General features: G+C 40.5%; 1 protein-coding gene across 3 annotated transcripts; it reads left to right on the top strand.

Annotated features, from left to right (window-relative positions):
* Positions 1 to 3: 3 nt before the first annotated feature.
* On the top strand, positions 4 to 25,481 carry CEP44 (centrosomal protein 44). Of its 3 annotated transcripts, none has more exons than XM_081091880.1 (11): positions 4 to 526; positions 8,969 to 9,107; positions 13,984 to 14,131; positions 15,228 to 15,374; positions 15,754 to 15,876; positions 16,940 to 17,107; positions 19,685 to 19,891; positions 20,636 to 20,711; positions 23,834 to 23,955; positions 24,215 to 24,252; positions 24,974 to 25,481. In XM_081091880.1, exons 2-11 carry the CDS (start codon positions 9,019 to 9,021, stop codon positions 25,020 to 25,022), a joined length of 1,167 nt encoding a protein of 388 aa, XP_080948006.1. In that variant the 5' UTR covers positions 4 to 526; positions 8,969 to 9,018; the 3' UTR covers positions 25,023 to 25,481. The 3 variants fall into 3 exon arrangements, with proteins under 3 accessions (XP_080948006.1, XP_080948007.1, XP_080948005.1); XM_081091881.1 differs by having other exon boundaries at positions 285 to 526; positions 19,721 to 19,891; XM_081091879.1 differs by having other exon boundaries at positions 306 to 526; positions 16,937 to 17,107.
* The last annotated feature ends 1,073 nt before the right edge of the window (positions 25,482 to 26,554 follow it).

Genomic DNA, 26,554 nt, shown 5'->3' with positions numbered 1-26,554 from the left:
CTTAAAGCAAAAGCACTTTTATCTCCGTTGTGGACGATTCGTTACAGATTCCCCGTTTCTTCACTTCGCCTCCCGAGCCACTCCGAGCATCAAAACTGGGGACAGTTTCTCCTTTGGCAGCTTGGGATCGGACTGGCTGTGGACAAGGCCCTCAGCAGAGTCAGCGTCCTCGGGGGTCTGGACGAACGTGGTGTGGAATCTGCGGCGAGGAATCGTGGAGCGTGGGAAGCCTGCCGCTCCGAAGGCCCGGCCGCGCTGCGTGGCGGGCTCTGACCCGCTGTTGCAGATACAAACGGTCGGCGCGAGAAACGCGCCGGGGCGCGGGGGTGCGGCTGCCGGGATTTGTTGCTGGCGGCTGGGCTGGTTGCATAGGAACCCCTCCACACCCCTCCCCTTCGGAGTCCGCTTCTTGGCTCCGCGGCTGCTGGGGGAGCCTCGAGGAGCTGGCGAGGCTGCCCCTTAGACTGGGCTGAGTTCTCCTCTCTCTGATGCCGTGACCGAGGCCCCGAGTGTGAGCGATGACCAGGTCTGTCTTTTCGTCCTTTTAAATCTCGTGGAGGGAGGAGGGCCCCTAGACGTGTCTTGCCTATAGTATACCCAACTGCTTACGTCCCTTCGTGACAGCGAAGAACCGTGGCAGCGCATCCCTGGGGTTCGGTTGTGATTTACGGTAGCGAAGTGACAGACCGCTCCCTCCTGTTGCAGCCTCTGAGCTGAGCCCCTCGGAAGTATTGACTGGAAGGAAGAGATGAAGAGTAGTGCATGTGTTCCTTGCTGGCATGTCCCTGGGGTTTCAGTATGTTTCCCTGTTCCTAGGAGACTATTGATTTTTCCCTCACTATGAAAAAAAAAAAAATCAATCTTGACGTTTTGATTCCGGAATTAGGTCTGTGTTAACCTGTTTTTCTAAAGTTGTCCAAACCTTTCAACAGTTTTATATGTGAACACGACAGTCTGAACTCTGTCTATACTTGTCCCTTACTTCCCTTGTTCCACGCCCCCCCCCCATTTTCTCAATGTTTTCTCTCCCAGCCCTTTCTCCGTCTCTCTTAGAACAGTGTTTCCCTAATATTTTTTGTGAAAAGTTTTATAAACTTAAACTTTTCCTCTTTCTACTCCTCTATTTTTGATACACGGTTTTTAGATAATATCTAGCATTATGAGCAATGTCACAAACTTAAGTCATCAACCGCAATCGCTGTCGTCAGTGTAGTTGCTTCATTTTGATAAAAAATCCCTCTGAGTTTAATGGCATTCCATTGGGAGGCATCCTTGCATGACCCCCAACAGCCACGATCTCTCGCTCGATTGAAAATGGGGTTCGATTGGGCAGAGCTGACTTGCAGAGAGAGCTCTCTGGAGGAAGCCAAGAAGCAATATTGAGACCATCGTAATGGTTGGATCCATGCTACAAGCTGAGTAATATCTTCTTCTTTTACTTTCCTTTGATACGGGTTATAAAGTGTAAATGTTATTTTTTTAAAGTTATTTTTCATCTCTGAAAGTATTATGTTAAATGTGCATAAGTTCGAGATTGACTTTTTTAATATCTTAATTTTCAATCTTGTAGTAGACTCAGTAAAGCCTTTCCTGAAACTATAGAGCAGTAACTATAATTTTTCTATGATTTCACGTTTTGTATCCCTTTATTTTTTTTATTCTATTCTTATCACTTATCTCCTTCACCTACAGATCCAAGCTATACTTGTATCTTACTCTTCTTCAAAATATTGATTCCGCAGGTACTGAAGATGATGTGTTCCAGGGACATACTTTATGGTCAGAAATTCCATTACCAGAGGTAGAAATAATGAGACATTGATATATGTTCCAGAACTACAGAGAAAGGAAAGATGGAATAGATACCATAAAGTGTTAAATGAAATGAAATGACCTATACTAGAAAGATGGAATATGCAGGATAAAAGGAAGTCTGTGGGAAGAAATACAATGTATATTAAAGTTATAGAATGTCTGAGGGGAAAAGGTGCTCCAAGAAGAATTGTGTTAAAATAGATGTGTCTGGAACTTAACCTCAGACCTTCTATAATGGCCAATGACAATTACAGCCAGCTTAGTTCCCACCTCATCTTTTCCTGGAAAGTAAAGGCTGGTCGTGTTCATGAGAAGTCATCTCTCTTCTTCCATATATCTGTTGATCCCCAATCATCCTAAATGATGTTAAAAAAGATTTGCCTTTTCGGCCAGTATTTTGTACAATGTGATTTGAGGAGTACTTCCTTTCTTTTCTAGTTATCTCCCATTTGACAGTACCCGAAATTCCTCCTGCCTAAAAATGTAAATGCTTAGTTGAAGTAATTGATTGGCTGAAAAATAGTGACTAAAACACATGCATGAGTGTATAAAAATATAGTCAATAACCTGTGCTTTACCATATTGCTAAAGGAGAGGAGACTTGGATCAGGAAGATACTGTGTTCCTAAAACAGAGAAAAGGTTCGGAATGGGATGCCTAGGAGCTTAAACTAGATAGCTTACTAAACTTAGGATTTTGCACATTGTTAGCCTTATTGCCTCTAGTTAGAAGGTGTGTAGAGAGATGATTTGTATCCTGGGTAACTGCTGGGAGGTTGACTGGGTGAAAGATCATGCTAACTCTACTTCCCCTGATTTATGAATTGTTCTGTTTTAATTTTAATGTCAATGGCTTCACTTTAAAGAAGCTTCATTCCCGAAGATTCATTACTCAAGGTATTGTTATATGTTACTAGAGGCCCAGTGCACGAATTTATACACAGGTGGGGTCTGTTGGCTTGGCCAGCGGTCAGGATGTTCAGGGCCGCAGAAGGTTTGGCTGGCTGCGGGGAGGGGCTGGGGAAAGTTGTCCTACTGCCCCATCTGGGCCATTAGGGCGAGCTGGCCAGGGGGAGGGACCACAGGAGGTTGGCTGTGGGAGCACACTGATCACCAGGGGGCAGCTCCTGCATTTAGCATCTGCCCCCTTCTGGTCAGTGCGCGTCATAGCAGCCAGTCGACCGGTGGTTTGGTCATTCAGTCGCTTAGACTTTTATATAGATTTTCCTTCTATGAAGTGTCCATGTACAGTTACAAGTAGATATTTTTAAGTGTTATTGTGTTTTGCCTTACTGGTTGACTAGACTTATATATCTCTTTCATCTCTTTCTAGCAAAGGTTCTTAACTATTTATAAAAATGTATTTATTTATTTTATGACCTCCTTAGGGAATAACCTTTTCTTTGGAGAATCTAACAAAAGCCCTACCACATCAGTCATCTACACTAATAAAAGAGAAAAATGGTAATTGGCGTACGGCGATACCGTTTTCATTGGCTAATCAGGGCTATATGCAAATTAACTGCCAACTAAGATTGGCAGTTAACTGCCAACAAGATGGCGGCTAATTTGCATATGTAGGCACAATGCAGGGAGGCGAAAGGGAAAGCAGGAAGAAGCCCCCTGCCACTGACAGTGATCTGAAACCCAGGGGGGAGCTAAGAGCTGGGGGGCAGGGCAAAGGCGGCCCTGGGGCCATGATCGGAGAATCAGGCGCCTTTGCCGCCCTGGCCAGTGATATCAGGAAGTAGGGGTGGAGCCAGCGATGGGAGCTGGGCACGGTCGAAGCTGGCAGTCCCAGGAGCTAGGGGTCCCTTGCCTGGGCCTAAAGCGAAGCCCACGATCGCGGCACCCCCCACTGCCACTGCAGGTCCCCGCTGCCTGGGCCGAACGCCTAGGCCAGAGGCGTTAGGCCTGAGCAGGGGCGGAGCCTGCAACCGCAGGGAGCTGGGGGTCCCCTGCCCAGGCCTGACACCTCTGCCGGAGGCCTCAGGCCTGGTCAAGGGGCCGATCCGGTGATTGGTGATCAGAGGGTGATGAGGGTCAACTCCTCTGGCTGAGGCATCAGGCCTGGGTGGGGGGCGGAGCCGGGGATTGGGGGGATATGATGGTCCCCTTGCTCAGGCCTGAAGCCTGGGTCAGAGGCGTCAGGCTTGGGTGGGGGGTGGAGCAAGCGATCCGAGGGAGATGGGGGTCCCCTGCCCAGGCATGATTCCTGGGCCAGAGGCCTCAGGCCTGGGTGGGGGCCAGAGCCAGTGATCGGGGGGAGATGGGGGTCCCCTGTCTAAGCCTGACACCTCTGGCGGAGGCGTCAGGCCTGGGCAAGGGGCCGATCAGGCGATCGGAGGGTGATGGGGATCAACGCCCGAGGGCTCCCAGTATGTGAGAGGGGGCAGGCTGGGCTGAGGGACACTCCCCTCCCCCCCACACCCAGTGCACGAATTTCGTGCACCGGGCCCCTAGTTTAAAAATATAATCCTATGGTATTATTTTCTTTGGGATTTTTAAAAAGTGAACCATTTTATTTAAAATGTCAAATATTTTTCATGTGGTCCTAACTGGTTTGGCTCTGTGGATAGAGCGTCGGCTTGCGGACTCAAGGGTCCCAGGTTTGGTTCCGGTCAAGGGCATGCACCTTGGTTGCAGGCACATCCCCAGTGGGGAGTGTGCAGGAGGCAGCTGATCGATGTTTCTCTCTCATTGATGTTTCTAACTCTCTATCCCTCTCCCTTCCTCTCTGTAGAAAATCAATACAAATATATTTAAAAAAATATTTTTCATGTGTTTTGCTGCACAAACATTTATAAATACATATTCTGTTATGTAAATTTTTTGAATTAGTATTTCTGTCTCATAGGCCTTATGTATACCATCTTTAGCAGATATTGCCAAGTAACACTAATATACTCTTGCACAGAATTCTGTAGATTTCAGATTTCTTTATTTACTTTGTAATTTCTTAATAATTAATTTGATTGAGTATCCTTTCACATGTTTACCCTTCTGTCAAATTCCTGATCAGGTCTCTTTCCTATTTTTCTATTGAGTTACCATTTTTTTCTTATTATTTTGTAGGAATTTCTTTACATACTCTAGACATGATTCTTTTTGTTGGTTACATATATGATAGCATCATCTCCCACTCAATGGCTTATCTTTCTACTCTTTTAAAGGTGTCTTTTGATGAACAGAAGTTACTAATTTTAATGTGTTTCATTTTATCATAAGATAAGAAATTCTTCTGCACCTGAAGTTCATAAAGATTATTCTCTTCTGTGATCTCCAGAAAATCTGGTCGTCTTATATTTTATATTTAGATTTTCAACAAACCTGAAATTAATTTGTGAAGGATGTGAGGCACCCTTTACATCAGGGGTTCAAATTTTATTTATTCCATCTGGATATTCAGTTGACAAAGTATCATTTATGGGGAAAGACCATCCTTTCTCCAGGGCTACTCAGCATCAAGTTTGTCATAAATTTAGTGTCAGTGGTCGGTTTCTGGACTGTATTCTGTTCCATTGTTCTATTTGTACATCTTTTCACTTATTCCAAATTTCACTTTATACTGAATCTTGATATCTAGTCATTAAGTCTTCCAAATTTAACTTGATAGTTATTCTTTTCTTTTGCATTGCTGTATATATTTTAGACCTATTAATAATGTCCACCTATGAAAAACTGCAGGCATTTTTTGGGGGGAGGGCGAGGGAATGCATTAAATCTATGGATCAATATATATTGAGTCTTCCAATTCTTTTTTTAAAAAAATATATTTTATTGATTTTTACAGCAAGGAAGGGAGAGGGATAGAGAGTTAGAAATATCGATGACAGAGAAACATCGATTCAGCTGCCTCCTGCACACTCCCCACTGGGGATGTGCCCTCAACCAAGGTACATGCCCTTGACTGGAACCGAACCTGGGACTCTTCTGTCTGCAAGCCGATGCTCTATCCACTGAGCCAATCCGATTAAGGCTGAGTCTTCCAATCCTTGATCAATGTGTATATCTCTTCTATTTAGGGCTACTTTAATATATCTCACTAGAGTTCTATGACTTATTTGTTTTGAGGTCTTACATATATTTTCCAGATTTATTCACATGTTTATGATTATTTATTGAGGCTATAGTGAGTTATTTATACATACATAATTTTTAAACATCTCTTAATTATTTGGGGAATACAGGGAAATACAATTGGCCTGCTATCCAGCAACCTTGTTAAATTCACTTATTTCTTTTTATTTTTTTTCATATACAGTTATGTGGTCTGTGAATAGTGACATTTTTATTTCTTCCTTTTTAGTCTTCATTCCTTTTACTTCTTTTTCTTGAACTTTTGTACTGTCTACCACCTTTAGTACAATGTTGAATAGAAATGATGAGACTAGGTAAGCTTGCCTCATTCCCAATCTCAGGAAGCAAGTTTTCAGTATTTCACTATTATGATGTATAATGTTTACAAGAGATTTCTGTAGATGATCTTTATCAAATGCAGTTAGTTCTATTTCTAATGTCATAAGAATTATGAAATAAATGGGTGTTGAATTTTAGCAAATGCCTGTTGTGCATGTATAAAATTATTATAAGATTTTTCCTTTATTTGTTAATGTATTGAATTATACTGATTGATTTTTTTTTTTTTTTATACCTTGGACTAGAGGCCTGTTGCAGGAAGATTCCTGCAAGAATAGGGCTTCCTGAGACTGGAGCGAAGCAGAGAAGGGAGCAAAGCCCACTGAGGCAGGCTTCGCTCCCTTCTCCTCTGCCTCGCTCCTTCCCTTCACTGCTTAGCCCTCGGCTTCCTCCTGTCTCCGCCGCCTCGGCCGCCTCCCTTCTCTGCCGCCTGGCTCCCTTCTCTGCCACTTCGCTTCCTCCCTTCTCCGCCGCCTCGGCTCCCTCCCGTGTCCACTGCCTTGGCTCCCTCCCGTGTCCTCTGCTTCGCCTCCCTCCCGTGTCCACTGCCTCAGCTCTGCCCTTGTCTCTGCTGTCTCCGATCCATTCCCTTCTCTGCCACTTGGCTCCCTTCTGCCGTGCTTGGCTTCCTTCTACACTGTCTTCAGTCTTCGCTGGGTGCCTGTGTATGCAAATTAACCGCCATCTTTGTTGGGTTAATTTGCATACTCTTCTGATTGGCCTGTGGGCATAGCGAAGGTACAGTCAATTACCATCTTTGTCTTTTATTAGATAATAATTTTATACTACTTTATTGATTTTATTGTTCAAAGTGTGTTAACTTTGACCATTGGGAGCTATTTCATTTGGCTCCTGTGCCCTTTTGATGTACCCCCATCAATGTTGGATTGGTTTGTTTGTTTTGTGTGTAGTTTTTACTTTCTGGAACTACATAATGCTTCAGGTTCATTTTGCATATTTCCTGCCCCAGTTCTACAATTGGTCTTTTCTCCAGGGAGCCCTGCTTTCTTTTATTGGAGAATAGCATTACACACCCAGATCTGGATGCCATGTGTGCTCTTTGCTACTGGGGTGTCATTGCTTTTAGTCACTTTCAGCTGGCAGAGAGCGGAAATAGAAGTGTATATACTAAGCTGTCTATATCTACATATCTATAAATATTTCAATATGCAACTATCTGTATCTATATTAAGCTAAACATAAATTCATACTAATGTCTCTAACTAATCCATTAGGCATGGCTTATTCTTGTCTCCTCCCCTTGCTTATCAGTAAATTCTCACTCCAGCATTGAGAAAGCGTAGCTGCTACTATTCAATCATCCACTTACTTGTTTAATTCAAGTATCAGAATTAATTCACATATATACACATATATATACACACACATATATATACATGTGATATATATATACACATGTATATATATGTGTGTGTATATATATGTGTATGTGTGTGTGTGTATATATATATGTGTGTGTGTGTATCTTACCTAATAATAGACAAACATGTAAATTGACTGTACCTTTGCTACACTAACCAGCCAATCAGGAGAGTATGCAAATTAACCCAACAAAGATAGCAGTTAATTTGCATACGTAGGCTCCAAGTGGCAGAGCGAAGCCTGACAGCCCCGGGGCTGGAGCAGCAAAGCCAGATGGCCCGGGGCCAGAGCAGCGAAGCTGGATGGCTCTGGGGCTGGCTCCGGCTGGAGCCCGGCCAGAGTGAAGGCCTGGGTCCCGGAGGCCAGAGGCAAACCAGTGCCAGCAGCCAAGGGAAGGGAAGGCCTATTGCACGAATCTCTTCGTGCAACAAGCCTCTAGTATGTATGTGTATACACACACACACACACACACACACACAAACATGAAACAAGCTAGAGGACAGTTAAACGCAGAGGCACAGACAGCTAGTTGCCCAGTTGAGCAAGTTATGTGTCAGAGACAGGAAGGGAAGTGAAAAAACAGTATTTAGCAGCTCCTTATATATAAACTTTCATATAATCATCATTGTTTCAATACCCCTTGGCCTTACCCCTTGCAGAACTGTAAGGGTACCCTCATTTCTGAACCTATGTTGCTGCTGTTGGTTTTCTCCTAAATAGATGGGATTGGCCAGTCTGTGCTCTGCTAGGTTGGCTTTTACTCATCCATCTGCTTTCCATCTTCCAAAATTTTGTTGATACCTCTTCTGTTATGGAATCCCTATAGTTCTTTTTGTCCTGGTGAGGATATGTGGTTTTTAATCACTTGTTTTTTTTAACTAAAGCATCTTATTGGCAACTGGGTGAGGTCAGAGCTCTGGGAGTTATGACTAAATCTGTGCTTATTCTGTCTCCATTTTTTACTGATTTTTTTTTAATGTACCCTTCATAAGCATCCAAAATAGTCTTTGATGTAGACTATTTCAGATTGATGTGTCTTCTCAAATGGTACTTTGTTGTTCAAAATAAAGTATCTGGGAGAGTATCATATGTGAGACACATTTCAAGAACGTGAATATAAAGCAAACTTTTTTTTATAAGGAAAAAATATTGGGGGAAAAACACACCTTATATTCAGGAATATGAGATAAATACTAGGCAATACTAGACCAGTAGAGAAGATAAGTTAGGGGAGAAATAGCTAAGCCAAGGTAAGTATGGAGATGTGAACAAAATAGGATATGTGAACAAAATAGAATAGAGAAGCTTCAAAAATACACAGACTTAATTGTTTTATAAATTTTTACTTTTAGGTGAAATATTAGATTATTTCAAAAGCTGGAGCTGAATGTAATGTTAAATAATGGCAACAGGCGACTTGAAGAGAAGCTTATGGAACCTAGAACAAATGCTTCGCTCACTAAATTATCCTCAAGAAGTGGATTGTGTAGGGTAAGCTAGTGTATAAAGCATATTTGTAGTCTTTTGGTAATGACTTGATAATAATTGACATGGGGGAGTATCTAAATAAAGACACTGATTTTATCTGGGCACTTTAATAATTTTCCTAGAAATGATTAAAATATTTTAGAAAACGGGGAATTACAGGAGTTTATTTCTAAGTATGAATTTTAAAGTCTAACTTGAGATTTAAATTAGCTTTTAGAAGTAGCAGCAAAGCCTTTGCTGGCTTGGCTCAGTAAATAGAGCGCCGGCCTGCAGACTGAAGGGTTGTGGGTTTGATTCTGGTCAAGGGCTTATGCCTGGGTTGCGGGCTCTATCCCCAGTGCGGGGTGTGCAGGAGGCAGCTGATCAATGATTTTCTCTCATCATTGATGTTTTTCTCTCTCCCTCTCCCTTCCTCTCTGAAATCAATAAAAATATATTTTGAGTCCTAGCTGGTTTGGTTTGGTGGATAGAGCCTCAGCCTGCAGACTGAAGGGCTCCGGGTTCGATTCTGGTCAGACTCCAGTCAGGGGCATGCGGGAGTCAGCCAGTCAATGGTTCTCTTTTATCATTGATTTTTCTATCTCTCTCTCTCCCTCTTCCTAATTTTCTGAAATCAATAAAAATATATTTAAATATATTTTTTTGAAAAAAAAAAAAAAAAGAAGTAGCAGTAAAATATACATTCATATATGGTATGGTCTCTGTACAACTTTTAAACTCGTAGAAATGTAATGAATTCATTAGTTATATGACTTACCACCCTCTCACATCTAGTTGGATAGTATTTCTTTATTATTTGGAAGATTCTACTTAATAGATTTCTTATGACCACTTATACCTTGCCTGAAGATTATTAAGCTAACTCATATAACAGACCCCATATTTGGACATTTTGCGCTAGTTTCCACTTTCCCAATATGACTGACTTTCTTTTGTAGGTTGTAGCAAAGCAACATACATTTCTTCTATATTCATGCCAATCTAATACGATATTCCTGTCACCCTCTATCCCCTAATACAGTGATGGCGAACCTTTTGAGCTCGGCGTGTCAGCATTTTGAAAAACCCTAACTTAACTCTGGTGCCGTGTCACATATAGAAATTTTTTGATATTTGCAACCATAGTAAAACAAAGATGTATATTTTTGACATTTATGTATTTAAATGCCATTTAACAAAGAAAACTCAACCAAAAAAATGGGTTTGCGTGTCACCTCTGACACGTGTGTCATAGGTTCGCCATCACTGCCCTAATACATCTATTCTTACCTGGGATATTCATTGATATTTCCCCCTCTGGGAAGTAAGTTGATATCTAGTACTTAGTTTTTTTAGAAAATATTTTTTTGTTGGAGTTCAGGGAGAGAGAGAGAGAGAGAGAGAGAGAGAGAGAGAGAGAGAGAGAAGCATCAATGAGAGAGGAAAACATTGAGAATGTGCTTTTTGCACACTCCCTACTGGGTATCGAGCCTGCAGTGTGGGCTTATGCCCTGTCTATTAACTGAACAGGCAGCCTTTGGGTGCATGGGACAGTGCCCTACCAACTGAGCTACACCAGGCAGGGCTAGTACTTAGTTTTGTTCATTGTAGTATCCCCTTATCTAGAATGATGCCTGGCACATATTAGAAGCTAATTAAACATTTATTTAATGAGTGTCAAGGGACAACTCCAGATTAGCTACATTGTCAAGTAGTAGAGTGAGTCTTGGCTAAACCAACTACTAAGTAGAATTCTGGAGTAATGGGCTTTATATATAAAAATAGAAGTTCTGAATGTATACTGAGAGTTAACACTAAGAAATGGCTGCAAATGAAAGGAGAGTAAGGAGAGCAAGGAGAAAGTTGAGCTCTAGTGACTATTGTCACAGGTATTATATATGAGAAACAGAAGGTATTCCATAGTATGTTTCCATAGCATATACCAATAGATTGGTTATTCAAAAGAGGGAAATCTCTACTGTCTGGTCTTGCCGGGACTTAACCAGTTTGAATAGCCAAATTTTCTTCTTACCACCTTAATTATCAACATTTTTTAAAATTTATTTTAATAGATTTTTATTGATTTCAGAGAAGAAGGGAGAGAGAGAGAGAAACATCAATGATGAGAAAGAATCATTGATTGGCTGCTCCTGCATGCCCCCTACTGGGGATCAAGCCCCAACCCAGGCATGTGCCCTTGACCGGAATTGAACCTGGGACCCTTCAGTCCGCAGGCGGACACTCCATCCACTGAGCCAAACTGCTAGTACTACCATCAACATTTTAAAGACATTTGTATAGGAATAATTTTAAAAGATACTGATTATGTTCCTTTCTTCTGAGTACACTGCTTAAACATTTGGTTTTCTTATTGACCCAAGAGTGTCATTAAAAACAATCATTTTTTAGATTATCTATAATAATAAAAGCCTAAGCAACCATTGCAACCGAACGTATGACTGAACAGGCTCCATGGGGTGACTAGGCCGGCTGTGGGGTTAGTGAGGGGCAAACACACAACCGAACAGTAGGCTGCATGGGGCGACCAGGCCCACAGAGAGGGCAGTTGTGGGTGACCAGGCTGCGGGGGGGGGGCAGTGAGGGGCAACCAGAACGACTGAGCAGCAGGCTGCATGGGGCGACCAGGCCAGCAGGGAGGGCAGCATGGTGCAACCAAACGATTGAGCAGCAGGCTGCGTGGGGCAACCAAGCCGGTTATGGGGTCAGTTGGGGGTGACCAGGCTGGCAGGGGGGTTAATGAGGGGCGACCAAATGACTGAGCAGCAGGCTGTGTGGGGAGACCAGGCCGGTTGTGGGGTCAGTTGGGGGCAACCAGGTTGGCAGGGGGATTAGTTAGGGGCGACCAAAGAACCAAACAGCAGGCTGTGTGGGGTGACCAGGCCCGCAGTGGGGGGGGGGTGGGGAGTTGGGGGTGACCAGGCCGGCAGGGGGCAGTGAGGGGTGACCAGGCCAGTAGAGGGGGGCAGTGGGGTGACCAGACTGGCGGGGGGGGGGGGCGGTGCAGTTGGGGACGACCAGGCCAGCAGGGAGGGCAGTAAGGGGCAATCAGGCAGGCAGGCAGGTGAGCAGTTAGGAGCCAGTGGTCCTGGATTGTGAGAGTGCTGTCCAACTGTCAGTTTAGTTCCGATCCCTGACTGGCAGTTGGACATCCCCCGAGGGGTCCCAGATTGGAGGGGTTGCAGGCTGGGCTGAGGGGACCCCCTCCCTCCCTGCACAAATTTCATGCACCGGGCCTCTAGTTTCATAATACAGTAATACTGGCAAGGTCTGTTGAGATAGGCAGTGCTACTTGTTGCTGCTTCAGATTACCACCCTCACATACACACACAGCCCCAGATACACGTATTTTGGTTCTTTCTACTTTTTCTCATTTTAAAATTTTTTCTTGTGATTTGCTGTTTTTTGTTTTGGTGTGCCAGTTTATAATACCTGTTCTTCTTACTGTTTCTAATCAAAGTTCTTAGACAATAGATAACCAGGATTTTTGAGGTTGTTTTATATGAGATGTTAAATGCAGATCTGGCTGTCTTTTATTCATAACATGCATAAAATGGGACAGATTTTGCCGTTCAAAAGCATTTTTTGTGTATGTCTTTTTTAAACTGTTGTACAGGTAAAAAAGGTTGCCAGAGCAGTTTTCTCATGGGTAAAATATTATTGTACCTATAAATATAAAAGAGAAACAATTTATATTTGTCCTGAAAAATTGTAATGCTATCATCATATACTTGCTCTCTGCCTTATTAAAAATATTGGGGTGGGAATAGGGGGATTTATGTACCTCTTGAATCTTGTGGAAAACAAATGTTTTACAGAAGTGCATTATTACTTCAATTGAACAAATATAACTGAGTAATTGAACTGGCCTCTCCTGTGCTTTGTTGTGGGAGAATCTGTGAAATTACTTCACATGGAGAAAATGAGATTCATATGTGTTAGACAATTAGGCAAGAGTACAAGACAGGCATGAGGCATCAGATACTGAATAGCCAGGGAATCATTCTGCGGGAGAGAAATACGGATCAGAACGTTGAGGATGGCTTCATGGAAAGCTCTGTATCTGACAAATGATTTACGGAGGATGAATAATAGGCAGAGAAAAGTGGGATACCTTTCTAGACTGGAGGAATTAGCATAAACTAATAAGGTACAGATTTCAAAGGGGCCTAATACAAGGGGAAGATACTGATCAGACTAGTGACAGGATCCCAACCCTGTTTTCCTCATCTATAACTTAAACTTTCCTCTTAGAATTGCATTTCCTGCATTTTATACTTAAGTTTTGGTAGATTGTGTTTGTATTCACTTTACCTCTATATTCTTTTGAGATCTCTATTTTTTCTTTCATCCACTGATTTTTCAGGAGTGTGTTGTTTAATATGAACATATTTGTGAATTTTCCAGCTTTCTTGAAACTAAAACTGATGTCTAGCTTCATAATTGTGGCTAGATAATTACTTGATGAGATTGCTTCTCAAAGTTTGAGACTAATTTTCTGACCTAACATATTCATAATATTTTACCTTTGCAGTTTGTGGTAAAAAGCATATGAGGTAAGGTAACAAGTGCTTGCAAGAGCATACAGTGTACTTGAGCTCTGTAAGACGGTACATTTGTTTTATTAAGACCAAATGTACTAGATTTTCTATTGGTATTAAAGAGCTATTATAATTGTTTGAGCAAATGAGTAATAATTTCATAGTAATTTGACTAGACTAATTTAGTGTGTTGGGGATAGAATATGAAGGGTCTTTGCATCACTTTATTATGGCTATAGTATTGTTATAAATTATTGACAATAATTCTTATATTGCCCCGATTTTCCAACTTTGTGGAATTATGCTCATTAAAAATATTTTTCTTTTTTTCCCCCCAACAGTTTGATTAAGGGAGATTTAGCAGCATCTTTGCCCATCATCAGCTATTCTCTTACCTCATATTCCCCTTATGTAGCAGAACTTCTGATGGAATCCAATGTAGAGCTCATAGCAAAGAATGACTTGCGCTTTATAGATACCGTCTATAAGGTATGTTTGAGTTTATGAAATAATTGTTTTAGAAGTCATCAGTGGTTTTTTCAGATTAATGTTTTTATAATAATTTCTTAAATATATGCAGCATGTATAGTTGACAGTATTTTCATATGCACTTACCACATTTAAATATAATCCCTATTGCAATCAAGATGTAATTGAAGTTTGCTTTATGTTTCATACTCTATTAAATATGACAACTGGCAAACGTTTGTCATTGGTATCATTTGCCATTTTTACAACAAATTTTAGTAAAAGTTGGTATGCTGGCAGAAGTTAGAGAGAAATGTGGTTTTATTGAGTAAAGTTTGTGATGTATAGAATTATGAGTTAATATAGTTGTTTGTAGAGCTTTGACTGAGATTTTATGTGCCTTGTCGTCTGGGACCATGTCTTATGTCTACCCTAGTATTTACACTTGTATTATGTATTATGCACTTAATCTCATACTTAGTTTTTTAAAAACCCTACTTATAATCATTAATTTTTGCTCAAGTTTTCTTAAGCTTTTTTAGAAAAGGTAAAACCCATTTATCAAATCAAATTTTTTCTTTTTTAAGTAATAAGTTGCATTTGATAAAATAGGAGCTTTTATGTGTAGGGTCTCTGTTTAATCTTCCCTTTCTTTATCTTTCACCCAGAAAACTTCTGTGGAAGCCTAAGAGGCACTTCCAAGAAATCTTAGGGTTCAAGAGTAGGTTTTGGAATTACTGGTCCGGTCTGTTTCTCTCATTTTACAAATGAGAAATTGAAACTCAGAGGCCTACTGACTTGTCTAAAAAATCATATAGTGGAAGAAGTATAAACACATAAAACTATGGTTTCCTGACTTATCTGGTATGGAGTGAGCTAAGGAGTATTTGTAGTGCCTATTAGGATCATTGGGTTTATTTTTCCATCTCTCTGGACAGCCATCTATTTTTGGTACATCCCTCACTACCTGTTTTTACCTAGATACCTCTGCTACCTGGTCATAATTCTCTTTATACCTTTTAAATAAAAGGCCACCCTAACCAGGTGACCATTTATTATTTTAGATTTTTGAAAGAGATTGTTCCCAGTATTTTGTTGATCTGTTCCCTCTTCATAGCTTCTTCGTGATCAATTTAATTATAAACCAATCTTGACGAAAAAGCAGTTTCTCCAATGTGGATTTGCAGAATGGAAAATCCAAATTATTTGTGATATTTTGAATTGTGTGATGAAAAAGCACAAGGAGTTGAGTGGTCTTGATAAGGTAATTTTCTTATAGATTTTAACTTAGACTGAGTGGCGAGTATTTTAATGTGTAAAATCAATACCCTAGACAGCAAATTAATACATAGCATAATTACTGCATTATTCAAAGATTTGTGTAACCTTGTAATTCCTGGTGTTTGCTTTAAATACTAGTCACTTGTGTTTGCACATTTGCAACTTGGAGCTACTGGTCCTAAACTAACAGTTAAAACAGTACATTTTCATCACTTCTTAGTTTTCAAAATATATGGCATTTAGACTCATTATTTGACAGTCATATTTTATATATAAAATTTAAATGATATTAGAATTTAAATATACTAGTACATCATGTTTTTACACAAAACTTTTTACATCTTAATACTTTTTTTTTTTAGACTTCCTCACTACAAAGAAAGAAAGTCAATTTTGTTAAGTCAGAACCTTGTTCAAGCAGCGAGAAGTCATCTGCAGAATCTTTTGGCATTGATATCACTGGCAGGTTCATGACTTCAGGAAAGGTCAGAAAATACAGCTACCTACCTAACTAATCCAGTGTACAAGCTCACTTTTCTAGCTAGCAGCTGGTTAAAACATTCTAGTTAGGTATTATACTGTAAGGATTTGTTAGCAATGCATATCATGTTATCTGGGGAATATTCCAAAAGGAAGAGGGTAGAAGTGTAGAATGGAACAAGCTTTCTCTTTATATTTCTAATTCTTATTTCTGCCTTGTTTCCTAGATAGAATATCAATGATTTAGGAAGGTTATATTATGTGCTCATGGATAGTTACTCCTAATTATGTATTAGGAGTCTTCCTGTAACAACATGGGAACATAAACAGAGCATGCCATTATAAGTTATGTGGTTTTATTAATCTGTGTTCATATTTCTCTATCAGGATTGTGAAGAATCCAATGATTGGTAGTTCCTAAACCTATACTGTGGTTTGGGGTAGTGTTTTGAATATCTTCTCTTTGTTGATAGGTAGCTTCCCTGCCCTTTTCTGCTCAGCACCTGTGACTGAATAAGTCCTTACTCTCAGGACTTTCCCTTTGTTGTTAGTTAGTTTGAATCATTAGCTAAACGTCTGATATTTTGTGGTTTAATTTTTAAAAAATTGTGACGTCTTATTCACAGAGTCAGTTCTTGATTATTTACGTGAATTATGTGATAACCTATTTTATGATGAAATTGTTTTTAAAGTAATTTTCAAATACTTACAAAAGTACTCATTCCCAGTTTCAGCAATTTATTAACTCTTTGCTAATATTGTTTCATCTTTATTATAACCAATTTTCCCAACATCTTTCTCCAAAACCTGAAACAGTTTGAAACAAAAGCTGACATCATTGAAGAAATATTTCAATATTCTAATATATAAGAATGCTTTAAAATATCATAACCACAATTTCATCACCACTCATAAAATAATAGCTTAATTAATGTTTTATGTACACATTATATGTAGTAATTTAAGCTTTTATAAATCTGAAAGGGAAGATAAGATGTTCTTTTGCAAAGTGGCTGTGTGTGAGGGAAACACTGAAGCAGCTCTGACATAGCTTTCTCTGGGCAGAAGAAAGCTGTGGTGATCCGTCACCTCTACAATGAAGATGGTGTGAGCATTTCTGACAGTACATTAAGTACAACGACAGATGTGAGTGAAGCATGTGCTGTGAGTGACTTAAAGGATACTGAAATAAAGACTCCTGAAGAAAAGATCCCTGAAATCAAGTCTGAGCAACAAGTAAGAATTTGGGATGTTTTTAGCAGGTGCCAATATTTCTTATACCGATGTACATGATTACTTCAGCGCCTAACTTTGGAATATCTCTGGCCTTTTGAATTATTAATCATGGCACATTATCTTTGTTACCATTACTTAAGAATCAGTAAGACTTACTGAATTTATTTATTTATTTATTTTTAAAAAAATATATTTTATTGATTTTTTACAGAGAGGAAGGGAGAGGGATAGAGAATTAGGAACATCGGTCAGCTGCCTCTTGCATACCGCCTACTGGGGATGTGCCCACAACCAAAGTACATGCCCTTGACTGGAATCGAACCTGGGACCCTTCAGCCGCAGGCCGACGCTCTATCCACTGAGCCAAACTGGTTAGGGCAAGACTTACTGAATTTAACTTGGCATATTATTTACTGCTTATGTTTAGGTGTTATGAGTAATGCAGAGATGATGAAGACATGGTACATCTCTTCAAGGAATTTAGTTTAATGAGATAAAGAGATATACTGCTTTGTACGATGAAGATTCTCTATCGCCTATTCCCTATATTGATGAATGGAAAAAACTGGTGCACTACTGCCTTTTCATATTCCGTTTTGGGCCCTTCATGTCTTTTTCTCTTTTCTCTAAGAGTACCTTTTCTATTATAGTATTGCCACAGATCCTAGTATAGTGACTAATCTCTACTGCTTTTGCTAAAACTCTTTTTTCTGTCTTCTGTGTCTTGTGACGTCTCTACATCTGTATACAGTTGGCATTAATAAAACTGCCAGATGGCCATTAGGCTTATTTCCCATAGCAAACTAAACAGTTTCAGTGCACTGCCATTTCTTGGTCATTTCCTCGTAGCTTTGTGCTGGGTGCTAAGTGTTGTTACAAGAAGCTTGGCAGTGACAGTTATATTGTACTACCCACTGTTGTTCAAAAGAGCCTTATGAAAAGTAACTTATTTAATCCTCACAAGAACCTTATGAAGTGGGAACTTTTTTTTTAATAAGTAAATTGAAGCATCAAGGTCATACATGTTAGACTGTCCAAGTAGTCTGACTCCAGAGGTAACAGTCTTAAATCTCAAGCTCTATTGCCTTAACTCTCAAGCTCTATTATAACTATTGAAATAACACAATTTGGCCCAGCCAGCATGGCTCAGTGGTTGAGCATCAGCCTATGAATCAGGAGGTCAAGGTTTGAGTCTCAGTCAAGGCACATGCCTGGGTTGTGGGGTTCATCTCCAGTAGGGAGTGTACAGGAGGCAGCCAATCAATGATTCTCTCTCATCACTGACTAGAGGCCCAGTGCACAAAAATTTGTGCACTGGGGTGGGAGGGTGTCCCTAAGCCTGGCCTGTGCCCTCTCGCAGTCTGGGACCCCTTGGGGGATGACCACCTGCTGGCTTAGGCCTGCTCCCTGGGGGATTGGGCCTAAGATGGCAGTCAGACATCCCTCTGGCAGCCCGGCAGCCCTCGGGGGATGTCCACTTTCCAGCTTAGGGGAGCAGACCTAAGCTGCAGTCAGACATCCTTAGCGCTGCTGAGGAGGCAGGAGAGGCTCCCACCACCACCGCTGTACTGGCAGCCATCAGCCTGGCTTGTGGCTGAGCAACTGACCACCATAGGGCAGCTCCTGCATTGAGTGTCTGCCCCCTGGTGGTCAGTGTGTAATAGTGACCAGTCATTCCCAGTCTTTCTGCTGTTAGGGTCAGTTTGCATATTACCCTTTTACTATATAGGATAGAGGCCTGGTGCACGGGTGGGGGCTGACTGGTTTGCCCTGAAGGGTGTTCCGGATCAGGCTGGGGGTCCCGCTTGGGTGCCTGGCCAGCCTGGGTGAGGGTCTGATGGCTGTTTGTAGCTGGTCACACTCCCTTCAGGGTGGGGGTCCCCACTGGGGTGCTTGGCCAGCCTGGATGAGGGGCTGATGGCTGTTTTCAGGCTGGGCACATGCCCTTTAGGGTGGGGGTCCCCACTGGGGTGCCTGGCCAGTCTGGTGAGGGGCTGAGGGCTGTTTTCAGGCTGGCCGGGACTGAAGCTCCCAGCCTCTTGTTTTTTTCTTTTCTTTTTTTTTCTGGGATTTATTTACCTTCTATAATTGAAACATTGTTGCCATCACTGGCACTCCCAGCTCTGAGGCCGTGGCTGGCTGTAAGCAGGTATCTGGGGTTTGGTTAGCTTCTACAATTGAAACATTGTTGCTTTCGGGCCCAGAGCCGGGCCGTGGCAGGCGGGGAACCTTGGCTTCCTCCATCACTGGAGCAAGCAAACCTCCTGCTTGTTTCAGCTGTGTGGCTGCCGGCCGCCATCTTTATTGGCAGTTAATTTGCATACCGCCCTGATTAGCCAATGGGAAGCATAGCAGAGGTAGGGTTAATTACCCTTTTTGTCTTTTATTAGATAGGAAGGATGTTCCTCTCTCTCTCCCTCTCCTCCCTTCCTTTCTGAAATCAATATTTATATATGTGTGTGTGTGTGTGTGTATATATATGTATACATATACATATATATATATCACAATGGAAATGGAAATGTGTTGACTTTTAAAGGAATTTCAGTTTGTGTAATACTATTTTTAATATTTTAGGATATAAAAGCTAATCCTGAGCTTACTGTACTACAGACTCTGCTTGCTGAATGCCAAGAAAAGCTTAAGAAACTGACTCAGATAGAGTGCAGATTAAATTCTTTAGAAGAAAAAATGAAAGGAAAAGTGATGGTAGATGAAAAAACCTGGACCAATCTAATAAGTCGTGTCACTCTTCTTGAAACAGAATTGCTTTTGTCCAAAAAGGTATTTTCTTTCCTTAGTATTTATAGGATATCTCAGATATAGTGTATTTTTTATTTATTATTGTGTTTATTCCTTTGGAAATGCTAAATAAGAGGATATTTGGATAATGGGAAATGTTTGGTGGGAATGAAGTCCTATTTAGACATGGCCTGTTTTATTGCCATTGTCATGGCTATTGTTTTTCTCTACATCAAATAAGATAATTTGATAAACCTACCACTTGAGCTTTTAGAGCTATTAGTACTTAAAGTATTTTAAAGTAAGGTAAAATAATGTTTGCTTTTGTTTTTAAAAAGCTTGAAATTATTTCATATCCTGTCATAGTACAAATGGCCTTTTTATAAGAAAAAGTTGCCAGGAGAGGAACAATTGAAATTAGAACTTCCTTTTCTTACTCATTTACTTCAACCAAATTGTAAATTTTATAGAGACAGTCACCAAATTTGCCATTGCTTCATCTAATCTGAGAAATTTTTTCTTGGTTTACTCAGGATCTTAATTTCTGGTTCTAGTCTATCCTTCCTAAAAAGTAAAGTTAGTAGATTCAAGAAGGTTACTATCTGATTCCAACATTTAAAATATTTCTTATTCTTAGGAATATTTATATATTGCTTTATAAATAAAATATTTAAATATTTAAACATTTATCATGTCAACTTTATATTTTATGCTTAGCAGTAATAATGTAAAATAAGAACGTTTTTCTTTTCATTTCATTCTAAATACTAAACTATATTATTCCAGAATGATAACTATTTTTACTATGATGAAATGAATGAAGACTGTGCTTCTGGTAGCAGCAGGAATATTCTGAAACTTGGTAAGTTCTTATGGTAGTAGTATTGGTAGTATAGCATTGTATTGGATTATAGTATATATAAAATGTGCATATGTGTTTCAAACCTTAAAGGTCTCTTGATCAACAGTTTAGAAAAATAATTTTAATATGTGTCTGGTAATGTTAATACTCCCAAGCCTTATATTTTAGAAACTGCAAAGCTCTTAGGAACAAAGAAAATATAAACTTACAGACTACTGAAGCCAAGGATTGCTAAAGAAGCCAGCTTACATATCTTATGTGACATAGTGATTGAATAAATTTTAATGTACAGAATTGCAAACTTTTAGAGATTTTGTACCCCTTTAATTGCTAAGTGCTATCTATAATAATAAAAGTATAATATGCAAATCGACCGAACAGAAGAATGACCGTCCGGACGACCTTCTGGACAACCATGCTTTGACACCCACTGGTGCCAGGCCAGCTAAGGCGGGTGTGATTGGTCAGGGGCCTGGCCATCGCCCCATGATCGCCCTGCAGAGGGAGGCCCAGGCCACTGGCTGGTGGGGCAATTGATAAGTAGGGGGGCTCCATGATTGCTCCAAAAGGGAGGCCCAGACTACCCTATGGCAGTGCTACGGTGGGCAAAGCCTCCCTCTGTGGGGGTGATCCATTGCGAAGCCCTGGCCGAGTGGGCAGGACCTACCTCTTTGGGGCTATTGATTGCGGGGCTCCTGGACTGTGAGAGGGCACAGACTGGGCTGAGCTCCCCCCCCCCCCCCGAGTGCATGAATTTCGTACACCGGGCCTCTAATAGAATAATAAAAATGTATCTCCAAGTTTCTAATTTACACTTAAGTAGCCGCTTTGCATATGTGATAATATGTGCAAGAGAATTAAACGCATTTGTCAGTAACCTGTAAACAGCATACAGCCTGCTAAAAGTGGGATGTAGCTAGTCTTCAACATTGTGCCATGTGACCTTGACCTGAGCTCAAATAACTAGATCAAGAATAGATACTTGATCTAAGGATTACCAGTACTAAAGGTGTTGAGACAAATCATTTTGTCTCCCTTGGAAATTTGGAATTAGGACACCAGGGATAATATCCTGTCTAATAAAAGAGTAATATGTAAATTAACTGTTACTCTGCGACAAAGATGGCTGTACCCATAGTGGCCAAGGTGGGATGCAGGAGGCGTTGCCCCAGCAACACGAGCCCAGCATCCCTGCCACGCGGAGGGAGGGGAGGGGCCTCGGGCTGGAGGCCAGGGCCAGGGTCGCTGGCATCATTGCAGGTTGGGCTGAGGGAAACCCCCCCCCCCCCATGCACGAATTTTGTGCACTGGGCCTCTAGTCTATATCATAAAGGCCTGTGGTCATGACAACTGGTCACCAGGAGGTGCATGGAGCTCGCGTGGCGAGGCAGGGCTCACTTGGGGCTGGTGCAGCAGAGGCGGGGCCCGCAGCCCGCGCAGGGCGGGTCTGGGTTCCCTCGGATTGCACAGGGCGGGTCTGGGTGTCGTGCGATTTCGTGCACTGGGCCTCTAGTCCTATCTAATAAAAAAGTAATATGCAAATTGACCATCACTCCAACACACAAGATGGCTGCCACAAGATGACCGGCATGGGAGGGCAGTTGTGGGCGATCAGGCCAGCAGGGGAGGGCAGTTGGGAGGGACCAGACCTGAAAGTGAGGGCAGTTGGGGCCAATCAGGCCTGCAGGGGAGGACAGTTGGGGGTGACCAGGCTGGCAAGGGAAGGCAGTTAGGGGTTCCGGGCCTGCAGGGAAGGGCAGTTAGGAGCGACCAGGCCTTCAGGGGAGGGCAGTTGGGGGAAACCAGGCTGGCAAGGGAGGGCAGTTAGGGGTGACCAGGCCAGCAGGGGAGGGCAGTTGGGGGTGACCAGGCCTGCAGGAAAGGACAGTTAGAGGCAACCAGGCCAGCAGGGAGGGCAGTTAGGGGCAATCACACCAGCAGGGGAGCAGTTAGGCATCGATCAGGCTGGCAGGGGAGTGGTTAGGGGTGATCAGGCTGGCAGGCAGAAGCAGTTAGGGGCAATCAGGCAGGCAGGCAGGCAGGCAAGCAGTTGGGAGCCAGCAGTCCCGGATTGTGAGAGGGATGTCCGACTGCCCATTTAGACCCAATCCTGGTGGGCCTAAATGGGCAGTTGGACATACCTCAAGGGGTCCCAGATTGGAGAGGGTGCAGGTGGGGCTGAGGGACCCCCCCGCCCAGTGCACGAATTTTGTGCACCAGGACTCTAGTATCAAATAATGTTAATCCTGGGCTGGGCATTTTTTCCAAATTCATGCTGATGAGTAAGCAGAGGAATTGGCAAGAAAAATAGTCAGAAGACACTGCTCTGTGAGAGAAGAAAGTAAAAGTCTTTTTAATTGTTTCAGTCCTCATGTGGTAATACTTTATTCCCTAATTGAGGTTGCCTGTATAGGCTTATAATAAAACTATTTAATTTTTTTTTCTGGCCTTGTTTTTGCAGCAAAATGGTACTCAAGCCTGTTGATTGATTTGACAGGAACATGTCTTATCTGTGATGATCTATAATTTATTCTGTTGTAGGGAGGATTTGCCATGATTTAGTAGCTTAAATTTAAAAATAAATTAACTTGCCTATTATTCAATTGATTGTTATCATGACAGAGGTAATATTATTTGTAATTATTATTGGCCAATTTTTAACATCTAGGTCTTTATATGTAGGTCATTATCTTAGAAGAATATTTAAAACTCATCTGCATACCAGTAACCATTTTATATTAAAACTAGAGGTCCGGTGCACAAAATTTGTGCACTGGTAGGGTCTCTAGGCCTGGCCGGCGATCAAGGCCAATCAGGTTCCCTGCCTCCTCCTTCCCTCGCCACCTGCGCACTGCCACCACCCAGTTCCGCCCACCTCCCTGTCTCCTCCTTCCCTTGCTTCCTCAGTGCCCTGCTGCCACTGGTTGCCCGCCATGTTCTGAGCTGCCTCCTGGTGGTCAGTGCATGTTATAGCAAGCAATCCAACTCCCAAGGGGACACTTTGCATATTAGCCTTTTATACATATAGATGTTTATTTTTCTTTCACATATAAAAAAAATTTTTAGATATTTGACTCCACTGTGAAAGGAAAAGATAACCTGAAAAATTGATTTCTCCACAGATAACAGATGCAAAGAGAAGGAAGTAGGTATTCCTCTGACTTCCTGTTATAGAACAACATCTAGAGACTCAACTCCCAGAACCTCAACTCTTAATTACTGTGGTCTGAAAGAGATTTCAGAGGTAAGAAAAACTGGCAGCTTGCTTAGATGATTTAGTTTCAAGGGTCAGGAGAACAAGCAAGCATTAGGTTTAGTTGTAGATGCCATTGGCAAGAAAAATAGTGAAACCATGCAAATCTTAATCTCTCATAAAAATTCTTCGTGATAAGTAAACAGTACTTAATGCAATGTTTTAGTCTGTGTTTTATATGTTCACAGTCCATCTTTGATGATGGTTTATTTTGAGAAATTGCCTAAATTTGTTGCTTTTTAAATTAAAGGAAACAACAATCCAGAAAATGGAAAGGATGAAAAAAATGTAAGTAACAGAAAGGGGCAACAGAAATTCATTTCTCTATAGGGAATTGTATTGGATTACAGTATATGTAGAATGTGCATATGTGTTTCAAACCTTAAAGGTCTCTCAATCAGGTGTGGAATTTCCTTCAGGACTCAAGTGGATAATAAATCCTCCTACAGTTATGTGTTTGTGAGATGAGTCACTGTTTTGGTTTCCAACAAGTGATATAAAACATTGTTAATGGAATTAATTGTAGATTAAAGAGTGCAGGAATATTTTTGGTTGATAGTTAATCAAGAGGATTACCTATTTTTGATAACTGATTTATCAAAATGTTAAATGATATGTGTAGATGGGTGGTTTGGAGACATTTTAAGCATTAAGTATTGCTAGTGTTTTTCAGAAAGTTATTGGTAAGGTAATAGTAAAAATGATACTTGTATCTAAAGTGCAGTTGAAAGGAAATATGAAATCATATTTAAGTTATTAGGTAGCCTACTATTTAAAAAACTATATTTCTTGAAATTTGAGAAGTACTGAAATAGCTTATGCTCCCAGAAATAATTGACTCCAATTGTTATTCCTCCCTTCTGACCATAGTATACTTATTAACAGTGACTATACTTGTAAAAAAGAGAAATGTTAAAATTTATTTTAGCTTAAATGCATAATTTTAGCAACTTAAAACCTATGCCTCATTATGATATTTATTTACTTAATGTATTACTTATTTTTTCAGGTTTGAAGAAACTGCAGAGTTACTGAAAGGTTCAAATCACTCACTATAGAGTTTTTCTACATGAACTTTTCCAGGACTTTGGCTACTGTATATGTTGTATATTTTAGGAATTCCCTATAAATTTTAATATACTGCAGTATTTTTGTTAAGAATTTTAATTCCATTTGGTATATGAGCTTTTTCATACAATATTGAATAAATACTTAAGTATTTTTGTGGTATGATTATATGCTTTTACTCTGTTTTACTTTTCCTAGGAAGACTTAGGTGCCAGTACACTTCTTTTACAGAGTGAACTCATTACAGCACTGTATTTTTGTGTTGACATTTGTTGGCAGTGTGCTAAGTAATATGTTTTTAAAACTACAGGTTTCAGGACCATAGCTTACATCCTGTTGGAAACACTCCAACTGGAACTTGCATATTGTACCCAAGAGGCTGTCATACATACCATTTTGCCATCTGTACTGATGAATATGTTGTAATGAAAAGTTAAAAATGCTCATTGAAAATGAAATAAAACAAAACTACAACAATTTCATGCTCAGTGAAAAAGCAGCAACACATTTTCAGTTACCATTGAGAAAGTAAGGGCATGATTCCTCTTTCAGATTTAGAAGCAGGTCGGAAAGTTAACTGTGAAAAATGTGTTGAGGATTTTAGAGCTCTATTCTGTAACACATTTTAAGACCAGCAGCACAGACACAGATGGTGGCCGTCCAGTATTACAAGATACACAGTGAGGTATTTTTGTTTTTTTTTAAGTGATGGGAAGTAATACATTTTTCTGAAGAGAGAAAAAGTTTTAGATAAAGTTAAGAGAAAAAATAAATTTTAGGTTACTAAATAAAATATTATTTTTTAACTTTATAAATAAAAATGCAATAATCATCCTGGGTATACTTCAAGAAAATTGATTCTATTATTTGAGAGGAAAAAGAGAATATTATTATTATTTAGTTCATCTGATTGTATATTATTTACCCATCTGTTTATAATATATGTGTGTAATTTGAAATTTGTCACATATTTAACATTAACATAAAGTTAAAATTCTAAGTAGAAATAACTTTTAAGAAAGCATTTTTAATATTCTAATATATATTTAGTCATTAGACTTAAAATTATGAGCTTTTGAAGTTAGCATAAAACCTTGCTATTAGAAGAGTTTCAGTAAATATTTCTAGGGCAAATCCAATTAGCTTTATATTTTCAATTACAAAATAATTTTAAAAATCAAGTTTAGCCTGGCCAGTGTTGCTCAGAGGTTGAGCGTCAACCTGTGAACTAGAAGGGCACGGTTCAATTCTCAGGACACGTGCGGGTGTTGCGGGCTCCATCCCTAGTGTGGGGTGTGCAGGAGGCAGTAGATCAATGATTCTCTCTCATCATGGATGTTTCTATCTCTCTCTCCTCCTTTCCTCTCTGAAAGCAATAAAAATATATATTTTTAAAAATCAAGAGTTTAAAATAAAAATTACCAATTAACTTCTAAAACATTAGTACCAGCATGGAATTATAGCACCACCTTGTGGTTCATATGCCACATAAAATATATTTTATTAAAACAAGTGATTTCAC

This window comes from Myotis nattereri (genome assembly GCF_964212035.1).
Source record: "Myotis nattereri genome assembly, chromosome: 5".
Lineage (NCBI taxonomy): Eukaryota > Metazoa > Chordata > Mammalia > Chiroptera > Vespertilionidae > Myotis > Myotis nattereri.
The sequence above is the reverse complement of the archived record's forward strand: the minus strand, read 5'-3'. Positions and strand labels throughout refer to the sequence as shown.

Coding starts and splice junctions, on each gene's coding strand:
- CEP44 (XM_081091879.1), top strand. CDS start 9,019: ATGGCAACAGGCGACTTGAAGAGAAGCTTATGGAACCTAGAACAAATG. Junction 9,108..13,983: donor CAAGAAGTGGATTGTGTAGG/GTAAGCTAGTGT, acceptor TCCCCCCAACAG/TTTGATTAAGGGAGATTTAG. Junction 15,877..16,936: donor GGTTCATGACTTCAGGAAAG/GTCAGAAAATAC, acceptor TTCTCTGGGCAG/AAGAAAGCTGTGGTGATCCG.